Source organism: Peromyscus californicus, unplaced genomic scaffold (genome assembly GCF_007827085.1).
Source record: "Peromyscus californicus insignis strain IS unplaced genomic scaffold, ASM782708v3 Scaffold_16__1_contigs__length_79575227, whole genome shotgun sequence".
In the NCBI taxonomy this organism is placed as follows: Eukaryota; Metazoa; Chordata; class Mammalia; order Rodentia; family Cricetidae; genus Peromyscus; species Peromyscus californicus.
Window position 1 is genome coordinate 7,923,105 of NW_026294458.1, and position 11,605 is coordinate 7,934,709.

At 58.8% G+C, this 11,605-nt stretch overlaps 1 protein-coding gene across 2 annotated transcripts; it reads right to left on the minus strand.

Annotated features, from left to right (window-relative positions):
- Positions 1 to 4,660: 4,660 nt before the first annotated feature.
- Positions 4,661 to 11,256, minus strand: Tbx1 (T-box transcription factor 1). Of its 2 annotated transcripts, none has more exons than XM_052739732.1 (8): positions 11,073 to 11,186; positions 9,654 to 9,996; positions 8,118 to 8,219; positions 7,186 to 7,357; positions 6,526 to 6,681; positions 5,986 to 6,053; positions 5,808 to 5,908; positions 4,661 to 4,689 (listed from the first exon to the last, which is right to left on the minus strand). In XM_052739732.1, exons 1-8 carry the CDS (start codon positions 11,104 to 11,106, stop codon positions 4,661 to 4,663), a joined length of 1,005 nt encoding a protein of 334 aa, XP_052595692.1. In that variant the 5' UTR covers positions 11,107 to 11,186. The 2 variants fall into 2 exon arrangements, with proteins under 2 accessions (XP_052595692.1, XP_052595691.1); XM_052739731.1 differs by lacking the exon at positions 4,661 to 4,689 and adding an exon at positions 4,888 to 5,527 and having other exon boundaries at positions 11,073 to 11,256.
- Between the last annotated feature and the right edge of the window lie 349 nt (positions 11,257 to 11,605).

The following is an 11,605-nucleotide window of genomic DNA, read 5'->3' on the forward strand; positions in this document are numbered from 1 at the left end:
TGACTGTGGGCTTGACTCCTCCTGTGAATACTCCCACCTCAGGAAAGTCAGCTCACCTTGAGGGAGGGGCCTTTACCACAAGAGTCCAGGAGGACCAGAAGCTGACTGGACAGGAACAGTCGGGTAGTGGGTCTATGTTCCCAAGTCTACCAGGCTGTCCCTATCCACCAGCCCACCAGCCTCCAAGAGTCAGCTGTACAGGGAATGATTCTATTCCACCCACCTAGGAGCAGAACCAGGGCCTCAGGGTGAGGGCTCTAATACATAGTCATCTCAGGAGCCTGGGGTGCTACCATTGGCACCATTGCTGTGTGAGGCTAGCATAAGAGAAACTGTCTTGGGGTGGGGGGAGGTCTAAGAAACCTGTCTATGATTAAAGGTAAGTGTGGAAGGCGGGTCCTGCCATGAACCAGGGCTAGAATGGCAGAGAGCAGGAGGGTATGGGGTATGTGTGGGCAAGGGCCCAGTAAAAGACACGGGCAGTCATGTCTCTGATAGGTGGGAACATTGTCAGGCTGAAGCCTGAACCCAAAGTCCCGGAATGGAGCAGGGAATTGTAGAAGGGGGGTGAAATTGGCACCTGAAATTGGCAGACGAAAACTGATAAAGGATGTTGCTACGCCATCCCTTACAGTCAAGAGGACAGCGTAATTCGTTCTGTGAGAGCTTAACATCCCCTCCCCCAGCCCGGCTGATGTGAGCGGAATACCTTTGCCTCTGCTGTTTCCCACACACAGACCTGGCAGCATTACACAGACATGGAGTCTCCAGACTTCATCTGAGGAGCCCATCTGGTTTGAAGTAATACAACAAGCAGGAAAGGGAACTGAATCAAAGGCTTGATGTGTGGTTAGGGAAACGCAGAGAACGTGAGACTCACTGCCAGGAGGAAGGTCCCGCAGCCTCGCAGGGCCAGGGGCCCAGTCTCTACTTGCTCTGGGCTGGATCCACAGCAGGATGTGAAGGTGGCTTGAGAGATGCTGGAGGAGGGGTGGGGAGGAGGGGACTCATTGGCCAAGCTCAGCTGGGACCCTAAGAAACACACACAGGACAGGAAACATTAAAAAAAAAAGAGTGGCCCAGAGCCCAGAGTCCACGTGGATCCCCAGCGTTTACACTGACCCAGCACCACCACAGCACAGAGGGAAAACTGAGGCACACAGCCCAGTCCAAGCAGCCTATCCTGCCATCATGCCTCCTTGGCCATCCATTCGTCCCTGCCAGTGCCCTGCTCCTTCTGGCTGCCACTTTGATCTGTAGTTCACCTGGAGCTGGGTGTCTCATCCTCCACACTGTCATCACAGGAATCACACACACTCTGGATCCCCAGCTGGGGCTGGGGCTGGAGTTGCCGAACAGCCAGGGTCTCCCTGTCAGCACCACTCTAGGCACCCCTCAGCAGTTCCCCTTGTCCTCTGCATCCCAAATGTTCCCCTGGGGGAGACCCAGGGCAGCATGGTGCTCCCCCACTTTCCTTCACACAAAGACACCATTGCTGAGCAGGCGCTCCCGGGGATCCCTCGCTGGCTGCCTGTGGCTCTGGACATCGTCTCATCCTCCCCTAGTTGGTCTAGTTCTCCAGTTGGGTGTTTATTATGTTTCTGAAGAATTTTGAGGCATGAGTAGGAGCCCAGACCATCTGTACCATCTAGGGATCCCTGGGAACATCACGGGGGAGAGCTCAGCCACTGGGGTGTGGGTAATGAAGGAGACGCAGGTAAAAGAAGACCTTCTGTGCCTGTAGAAGACAGCACAGCAGCTGACGCAGGGCAGGGCAGGCAGTGTGGCTTCAGAGCCACTAAGTGGAAGGGCAAGACAAGCCGCTAAGTGGCTCTTAGTCAAATAACTGCCCAAAGTCTATTGGCTAGCAGCGGGAGCAGGAGGCGTGTCTCCTTTTGAAGGGAGGGTCTTTGTAGCTCTGACTGTCCTAGAACTCTCTATATAGACCAGGCTGACCTAGAATTCACAAAGACCCACCTGTCTCCTGAGCTGGGATTACAGGTGTGCTCATTTCCCTTTCTTAGTTCTGGAGGCTGGAAGTGAAGATCAGGGTGGTGGAGTGGTTTGCTCTCATGAGGGCTGCAGATGGCCACATTCTTGAGTTTCTCTGTGGCAGAAGAATGAGGGGACACCCCCCCTTTTATTTAAGATTTATTTATTTATTATCTATACAGTGTTCTGTTTGCATGTATCCCTGCAGGCCAAAAGAGGGAGCCAGATCTCATTACAGATGGTTGTGAGCCACCATATGGGTGCTGGGAATTGAACTCAGGACCTCTGAAAGAACAGCCAGTGTTCTTAACCTCTGAGCCATCTCTCTAGCCTGAGAGGCCCCTTTTTTTAAAATTTATTTTTATTTTATGTGTACAGGTGTTTTGCCTATGCACCATGTGTGGGCAGTGCTTGCGGAGACGAGACCAGAAGAAGGCATCTGTCATAGCTCCTGACATTGGAGTTACGGGTGGCTTTGAGCTGAACTCCAGTCCTCTGGAAAAGCAGCCAGTGTTCTTAACCATGAGCTATCTCTAGAGCACCCATGTCGTCTTTTAAATGGGTACTAATCCTTCTCAGGGGAGCTCTACCTGCTCCCACCCACCCGCCCCCACCCCTGAGTCACATTCTAAAGGTTCTATCTCCAAATACCATCACATTGGCAGTGCAAAGTCTGAACTGGGGTTGTACACATTTAGAAACAAGGCAGGGTATGGTGGAGCAAGCCTTTAATCCTGCCCTCATGAAGCAGAGGCAGGTGGATCTCTGTGAGTTTGAGGCCAGTCTGGTCTACATAATGAGCTCTGGGACAGCCAGGGCTACATGGTGAAACCCCCCTCTCCTCGTCTCTCTCTCTCTCTCTCTGTGTGTCTCTGTCTCTGTCTCTATAGATAGATAGACAGATAGTGTGTGCATGTATGTATATATAGTGTGTCTGTATATATAAATACACACACACACACATACACATCTATCTATCACCAAGCAAACAAACAAAAACCCAGATTGGCCATCACAGAAAAAGAAACTTCTGGAAATCCGCCTCCTATCAGGCAATTAAGGGCAGTTCAGAGGCAGCTGCCCATAGGGAGATCAGCTCCATGAGATCAGTGGCCAGGCAGCGCCAAGCAGACACACAGCAACCATAAAGGAGCAAGGAGAACATGACAGCAGTGTGCCCTGCATGGCCTTCTGTTTACAAGACGCTCTCAGGTTCATCTCTGGAGCAGAGGGAGAAGTCCTTGGTTTTTAAGGGTCCCTGTATGGTGCAGAGAGCATCCTTCCCTGCTGCCTCTGGTCGACACTAGGAATCACACCAGTGAGGACCTGAGTCATAAAATGTGCTTTTGTGTGGCTAGCCATGGCCCAGTTCTCCTTGTGAATGAGCCAGCTCTGTGGGATCAGGGATATTTTCAAGGCCAATGAGTTGCACACTTAGGGTCTCTGCTCTGTGATGTGTTCCAACTCTATTTACAAAAGCCAGGTGCTGGGACAGCTCTCTTCAGCTTTAAACAACACCAAAGTGGAGGTCTCTAATGAAACAGCTCTTCCCCATTTCCCCTGCATGTTGAAAGAATGTGATATGGTTGCATTCCATGGGGAGAAGGGCTGCCTGAAGCCGACCATTGCCCTCTGCAGGACAAACCCCAGGCTACTACTCCAGTAGACATGGAGTCCCTGGCTTCCCAGGGACAAAACTATGAGGCCAATGTGGAACAGGTGGCCTTGAGCAGAGCCCGCTGTCACTTGCAGAAGGAAAACTTGCATTTGAAGGTATGGTAGGGGCAGGACTTGGAAATAAGTGTCTGTAGCTGCACTCAGGAGAATGCCCTACAGCTATGTCTCCTCTGGATATACGGACAGATGCTGCAGAAGTCTGCATGCCCTGGTGCTAAATGCCTTTGGAGGGAAGGGGCTGGCCACCAACCTGGGACAGGTCAGACGTGAGACAAAGTTAGACTTGGGGCTAACCTCTGGAAGTGCCTGGGAAAGGGGTGTCTCCGCTGGCAGCAAGTGCCATGAACACACTGAAACAGAGGGCCAGGGGTAGAACCTGGCATTTCCCACTTGTTTGAGGCATAAGCCAGCCTTGACTCTGGCTGGCCTTCGGTTGGCCCTTCCTGCTCAGGAAGGGAGGGATCAAAGGGTTCCTTTGGCCACTTGGATGGTGTTGAGTTAATGGAGACAGGTCACCCAGCCACCTGGCCTGGGGAAAATTGCTTCACACGGGAGTTTCAAGATGACTCACGACCACTGTCATTGTACACCCGCCCCCCACCCCTCCCCGGTCACTCTGTGGGGACATTCAGTGAATAAAGTCAATAAACAGGAGGAACTCAACTCTGGGCTGGTGCCAAGCCAGGGCAATGCTGGAAGAGCACGCCTGTTTTTGTCTTTCCACATGCCATCGGAGGCCGGATGGACAGTGTCCTGTCCGGACCATCATTCCCGGCTTCCTCGGAAAAACTGTAGGGTCTAGTCCTGCAAACAGGTCAGCGCTCAGGCCCAAGTCCTGCAGCAGCAGGTTCAGGTGTAGGGAACTGAAGGGAAAGCCAGTGCCTGCCCCGGGGAAACCGCAGACAGCCAGCCTGTCGGGGACCCGGGGAGCTGCGGGAGAGAGGCCGAGAGGCCAACGGGAGTGGGGGGCTGGTTAGAGCTGTGGAGACCCCTACTCCAAGCCCCCACCAGTGACCAGGCCTGGAAAGACTAAGTCCCTCTCTCCCAAAGATGCCCGCTCGAACGGGATGCAAATGAATAGCCACACTGGCAGTTTCCAAAAGAGGCGAAACCGTTTATGAAATCGGCGCCGGTGCAGTATCTACAGTATCTACACATATCTACACGTATCTACACCACCCGCAGGCGGGGCTCACTCAGGTCGTCTACACTGCAATTGCCGGCCGGGCCGGAGGCGACGCGGTCTCGCGGAGAACAATAAATACCACTTCCTTCCGCCTCGGACGGTGGGGAGCTTTGGCACTGGCGGGCGGGAGGCCCGCAAGGCTCCTCAGCGGGGGAGCGCGTCCTTAGGTGGCCCTTGGGGCCGCGCGCGCGCGGGCGCACTATCTGGGGCAGTAGTCGTAGGCACCAGGCGGCGCGGCCGCCGACGAGTACACGTTGGCTGCTGCTGCGGCTGCGGCTGCGGCGGCGGCGGCGGCAGGGTTCACCGCGGGGTGGTGGTGGTGGTGCGGGTGCGCGTGTGGGTGCGCGTGCGGATGGTAGCCGTGGCCGCGCAGGCCGGGCAGCGGGTAGGGCGCCGGCCGGCTCTTGGCCCCGAGGTAGTGGTCGTAGGCGGCGGCCGGGTACTTGTAGGGATGGTGATGCAGCGGCTCGGACGCGCCCGGCGCCTCTAGGCGCAGCTCGGGGTGAGGGGGGCTATGCCGGCCTCCGGACGCTCCGGGTAGTGGGACGAGGCCGCCAGACCCGGGCAGTGCGGGGCTCAGCACGCGCGCCAGCAGCTGCGGCGGGTGCGCGGCGTCGCCGAGCGCTGCGGGTCCGGAGTCACGATCGAACTCTCGCCGGGCTTCTGCCGCGTCTGCGGGGAGAGCGGGGGGGTGAGAGCGGGGCAGGGACCGTCCGGAAGGCACCTGCCGAACCGAACCACAGTCCCCAAAGCCACCCCGGGTCCACGACGTCCGGGGCGCGGCGGGCGGGACAGAGGGCGGGAGGACGAGTGCCCGCTTGCCGGCCCGCCACCTCCTTGTGCAACTGGTGAAGCCGCGACGCCCCGGGGTGCAGGCGAGGCCGGGTGCGGCGGCCGACCCGGGCGGAGCGCGCATGGGCTGCGGCCGCGATCCCACGACCCCGGGTCCTACCTTTCTCCGCACCGTTGGGCTGCGTGGGGGAAGCCACGGGGTTCCGAGAGCGAGCAAAGGCACTCACAAGCGGCAGCGCTCCGGGGCGGTGGTTCCGGGGCCTGCGGAAGGGAGTGGGTCACCACCGGCGCCCAGGCCAAGCGCCCAGGCGCTGGCCTTTTCTTCGGAGGGCACTCACCAGTCCTCGGGGTCGCAGTCCCGGAAGCCTTTGGCGAAGGGATTGCTGGCAATCTTAAGCTGCGTGATCTGCGGGGAAGCCGACGTAAACTAGCCGTGCTAGCAGCCCGACCTCCGCAGCGGCGCACAAGGGAGTGTTTCTAGCTTTGGAGGGGTAGGCTTTGTGCGCTGTCTAGAGGAGAAGGGGCCCACAACAGCCCCCGCCCCCGCACGGTGCGCCTCCTCTTTCACTAGACCTATCTTTGCCTCCCCAAATAAGCGACCAGGGAGAGTGTCCCTGCCTGGGATGGGAATGTGGTCACCTCTGCCCTCCTCAGCCCCCCAGCACGAAGAGGGCAACGGAGCTGGCGCCCTCGGAATCTGGGTGAAGCTCAGATCAGGTCTCTGATGGGGAGTTTCCGGAATGGTTTGGAAAACAAACTTTCAGGCCGCCGTGACAGTCGCTGCTACAGAGGTCAAGCTGATATAGGAGGTTGGGCCGGCCCGCGGAGGGAGAGGGCAGTGGTGTGCCTGTCCCCGGGACCCCCCAGCAGGCCCTCACCCGGTGGTTCTGGTAGGCGGTGACTGCAGTGAAGCGCGTCTCCTCAAATACAAAGGTTTTGAAGTTCTCCTCTGCATATTTCTCGCTGTCCTTGCGAGGGTCCACGTAGACAACATGGAAGCGGGGCTGGTATCTGTGCATGGAGTTGAGAATAATCTGGAAGATAAGGGTGGGAGTCAGCTCCAGCCTGAGGCTGGAGGAAGACTCGGGCCAGAATCACGAAGTCTAAGTACGCACTGAATCTCCTTAGCTAGTTTGGGGCGAACGCCCTCCTTCTACAAACCGCACAGGGCCTTGCGGCCCATTTAGGACCTCCAGGGAAGGATGCTTCAGCGGGTAAATGATGGGGTTGCTGATCTTTCCTTAGGACCCCCAGTTTCGCCCCAGGCCTGCAGGGGGTGGTAGCAGTGAGGCAGAGCTCCACCCAGCAGGAGAGCGGCCCCCAGGATGGGATTGCACAGGCCTTGGCCCTCTTCTCATGAAGGGCCCATCCTTCCTAATGAAAGAGCCCCCACCGTGAGCTCAGAGTGGGGAAGAGAAGGAAGGCGACCCCCCTCAGGCCAAGCACCCCAGTACTGCCCCAGTACTGCCTCTGTCTCTAGCCCGTGGGGAAGGCCTGCCACAGGGGGATAGTCCAGAAGGCGGAGAGGGGTCTCCTACGTGGCCATTGTCATCCAGCAGGTTATTGGTCAGCTTCAGCTTGTCAAAAGACACGATCTGCTTCATCCACTGTGCGCCCTTCGCCGGAGAGTCAGGGTGGTAGTGCACTCGGCCAGGTGTGGCAGGGTCTGCCTTGCCTGCCACCAGCCAGGAGGAGCTATGGAAGGCGTACCTAGGGCAACACGGGAGGGAGGGGGGGGGGGGGTCATACTATGTAGAGGCAAACAAGAAGACCCCGTGCTTCAGAGTTGTTTCTGTTCACGGCGAAATCAGGACTCCCAAGTCACAGAGGCTAGAGAAGGGGCTGTGGATAAACCAGAAAACTTCCTAAGGCTGCAACACACAAAAGGCGCGGGAGTCCGGGCCCTACTGCGGCAGAAAAAGAGGAAGCCACTCCCCTCTTACATTTCGCTGTAAGCGGGTCTGCCTGTCCCAGGGCCCAGGAGGCAGGAGACTGGTTTTGGCGTCATTGGCCAGTGGCTTTGGGCACAGGGCGGCCCATGTTCCCTTTATTAATTACTGTTAATTGTCCAAGCAGCCCAGGCCCGCCCTGCATAATCTTTACCAGCCACCCCACCTTTCCGGCATAGCTCTGGAACTGACGGTTCTCTAGAGATGGGGGAAGGGGACAAGAGGTTCACCAGGAGACAGGGGTAAAGTGGCGGGGCACACGGGCAAAGGCATCTGAGCTGCCTGTTGCCAGAAGCTCAAGAGGTTACTACATTGGATTTCCGAGGTTATTCTAGAGAATAAACCGGGGTGGGATCTGAGCGGGGCGAAGGGGAGCAGGGCAGGAGCGGTCAGTGGAGCAGGACCCGGTCATGAAAGAGTTACTTGGCTTGTGTGGCATTTGAAGACTGTCAGCAGCCAGGGACACCCTCCCTGCTCCCTGAGCACACAGCTTGTCCCAGTGGTCCCAAGGGCCCGCTCACCGGTAGCGCTTGTCATCCACAGGCACAAAGTCCATGAGCAGCATGTAGTCAGCCATGGGGTCCATTCCAAAGAGCTTCACTTGGAAGGTGGGAAACATTCGCCTGGGGGGAGGTCGGGCCACCTCAGGTGGGAGCGGACAGGACTGCCCTCTGCTCTGACTTCTCTGGCCTGGCAGCCCCTAGCTCAGCCCTGCCTTCCGGGCCCCTCCTCAGCTGCTGTCTTCAGCCCAGACCTTCAGTCTCGACCTCTAACCTCAAGTAGGCCCTTATCCAACCATGGGCAAGGCAAGCAGCAGGCCGGGCCCCAGGTCCCTCTCTGAAACACAGAAATAGCTAACCAGGTGCCCAGCTGCACGGTCCCAGAGCCTATTCTGTCTTCCTTGCCCACACAGACAGCCTTGCCCAAAGAATTCCTTAAGCTTCTGGACTTAGCCTAAACCAGCAGCAGGATACCTAAGACCCCGGCTTCTCCGGACTTCTTAGAGCCGCCCCTGCTTGATCCAGCAAAGTGAAAGAGTTCCCGGCTCCAACAAAATGAAACCGAGCGCTGCAGTGATTCCAAAAGTCTCCACTGCTACTGTGTCCAGTCCCCCCAGTAAAGCCGACACCTCAGAACTCCAATCTCCAGCTCCCAAGACCTGGCCAGAGTCTCCCCACCTTATGTAGGACACAGGCAAGTCCCCACTTCCCCCAAGAATCTACTTGCAAAGGACTTAGATTATGCATTCCCGGTTCCCTCTCTCTCCTCTGAACCCCTCCAGTGACATTCAAGGCCCTTGTTCTTCTGCCCCGGGCCAAGAGGCCTAGCCGCTTTCTTCAGTAAGCTGTGTGGGTATGGACAGCAAAAAGAACCTGGAGAAAATCCACAGAGCAGCAGCAAAGGACAGGCCCTAGGTTCCCTTGGGACGGCTGCACAGCAGGGAAACAGAAACCTCGAGAAGGCTTTGCAAACAGGCCCTGAGCCTCCTTGGCCACCGAGCTGGTGTGTACATTAGACACAACCCAGCACCCGCCTTTGTCTACTGGTCAAATCGGGAGCATCTGCAATTGTTCCCTTTCCCTCTCGGCCCTTAAAACAAATAACAGGGTGACTGGCACGGATACCCTGCCAGGCTTATGGAGAACTGGGCCCATAGCGGCCGAAATTGAGGCCCAAGAAAACCCGGTCTCGAGTTCCCGGAAACTGAGCGCACTGGTTTTTTAGGGTCTTAATTCTTTCCTAAAATTATCCATACAGTTAGGGGGTGTTTGCTCTTGAGATCGCCGTACAGACTGAACTCACGCGGAGTTTCCTAGGTGGCGGCTGCCTGACCGCAGTCGGGCGCAAGCACTCTCAGCCTACAGAGTCCCGGGACTCGCGGTTGGTGCTCCTCGGGTTGTCGCTGGAGCCGGGTCAGCAGAGAGGCCAGAGGGACCCGCAGGTGGCCGGGCCGCACCTCTATCCGCTTCTCCGCCCGGCTCCAGCGCATCCCTTGGACACTCAAGTCAGAGGTGCGGCACGCACGTGGGCAAGGGCGCGGGGAGGGGGCGCCTGACCTGCCCGCCTTGGTGACGATCATCTCGGTGCCCAGCTGATTGAACTCGTCCCACAGCGCCTTCATCTCCAGCTGCACGCTCACGCTGGCCACCTTCGGGTTCTTCTTCACCGGCGCCTTGGCGGCGGCCGCGCGGGTGGCCCCCGGACCCTCCGGCTCCGCCGCCGAGCTGCTGGCCGCCCCGGGGGCGGGCGCGAACGGGTAGGCGCGCGGCGGCGGCGGGCCCGGGGCGCCGGGGGCGGCGGCGCACGGGTCGTAGCGCGGAGGCGGCGGCTCGCGCGGGCCGAACGGGTCGGCGCCAGGCGACGGGGCTCCCAGGCCGCTCAGGCTGCTGGCCGCGAAGGCTGCAACGTCGCAGAAGTGCGAGAGCTGCGTGAGCCACGGGCTGGACACGGCGGAGATCATGACCCGAAGGCCGCCCGCCGCCGATCAGAGCGCCGTCCCGCGCGGCGGGCCGAGTGGCGGGCGCTGCGCCGCACGCGCCCCGGGCCGCACCGCCCCACCCCGCGGGCCGGCCCCGCGGAGCCGCCCCGCCCCGCCCCGCCCCGCCGAGACAATGGCCCGTGCCCCTCCCCCCCCCGCCCCTCCCCCGCCGCGGCTCCGCGGGCCCGGGCCCCCCGACCGCTCCGACCGGCTCCGGGGACGGCGGGCCGGTGCGCGGCCCCTGCTCGCCGCCAGCGCGCGCTGGCTTCTGCTCCGCGCCAGACGCTCCCGCAGTTCTTGCTCCTCTACCTTTTGTGTCCCTGGTTTCAACTTCTCATCTCATTGCCGTCTCCCCTCCTGCTGCTGCAGCTTCTCCTAATCCCCTGCCTCTCTCTCTTTTCTCGGTGTCCCTCTTTCCACTTTGAAAACTCCTTGTCCTCCCCTTCGTCTAACCTCTTCTTATTCCTGTACGTTCTCTATTATTCGTGTCTTTGCCCTTTTAAAGATAAATAAAATCTAAAGTCTTTCTCTTTAATAACGCTACTTTTTTCTGTCTCAAGTTTTCCTTCATTTTCTCTTTCGTTATCTTTATTTCCTGTGTGTGTGTCTTCCTTTCTTACCTTTGTTGTATTTTCTGTTTTCTCAGTTTACTTTCCTCTTGGATGATCTCGATGCTTTGTATTTTTTATTTGTTTGTTTGTTTGTTTTTGTCTCCCCCCCCCCCCGCCCCCTTACTGTGTTCCCTGACCCTTCCCTAACCATCTTTCCTTCTGCCGGTTCAAAGCCTCCGGTTGTCCTCTCTTTGGAAGACCTTGCTGCTGTGCTCAGTCCCCGAGGTTGGAGTCCCAGAATGGTGGGTGGACTGACTTTGGGGAGTCCCAGCTTCAAGGTTGGCGCCCATCCAGCCTAGAGCTCCTTCCTACCCGCGGGGCCGCAGGGCCTCACAGCAGGGGGCCAGCGGGCGGCCAGCCGGTGTAGCCGCGGACAGAAGGCTCACCTTCCATGTCCCTGGTGACTGTGCTGAAGTGCATCCCGGCTGGGGATCCTGGTAGCCGGCGAAGTTTCGCCCAGTCCGAGGGCCTGGGGCCCCGGTGGGCGGTGCCCTCCGAGGCCTCGGCTGCAACAAGAGAGGCGATGCTGAACGCGCTGGCCCGGGCAGACAGCGGGCTCCGCGCGTCCATAGGCGCCCGGGCCTGACCGGCGCCGCCTCCGACTGCGTACGCCCAGCAGAACCGCGCCCAGCCCAGTGCAGGGGGCCCGGGGGCGGGGGCCTGTGGTGCCACTCACAGCCGTCGGTCCCAGGCCCAGGGGATTATGGCGTCATGAGACCCCCCATTTTCAGCCGGTATTGGCCCGGGAGTCCGAACTGGTGATGAGCCCTGGAAATTCAGGGCCCTCCTGCTTTCCAAGCTCTCTGTCCCTGGCCTCTGCTCCCAGGACTCCGTGTGACCAACGCCCCTTGAACATCCCCCTGCTTCTGCGGAGGTTGGGCGTCCCCTCTATTAGGCGAAGCCACCACCAGAGTCTACA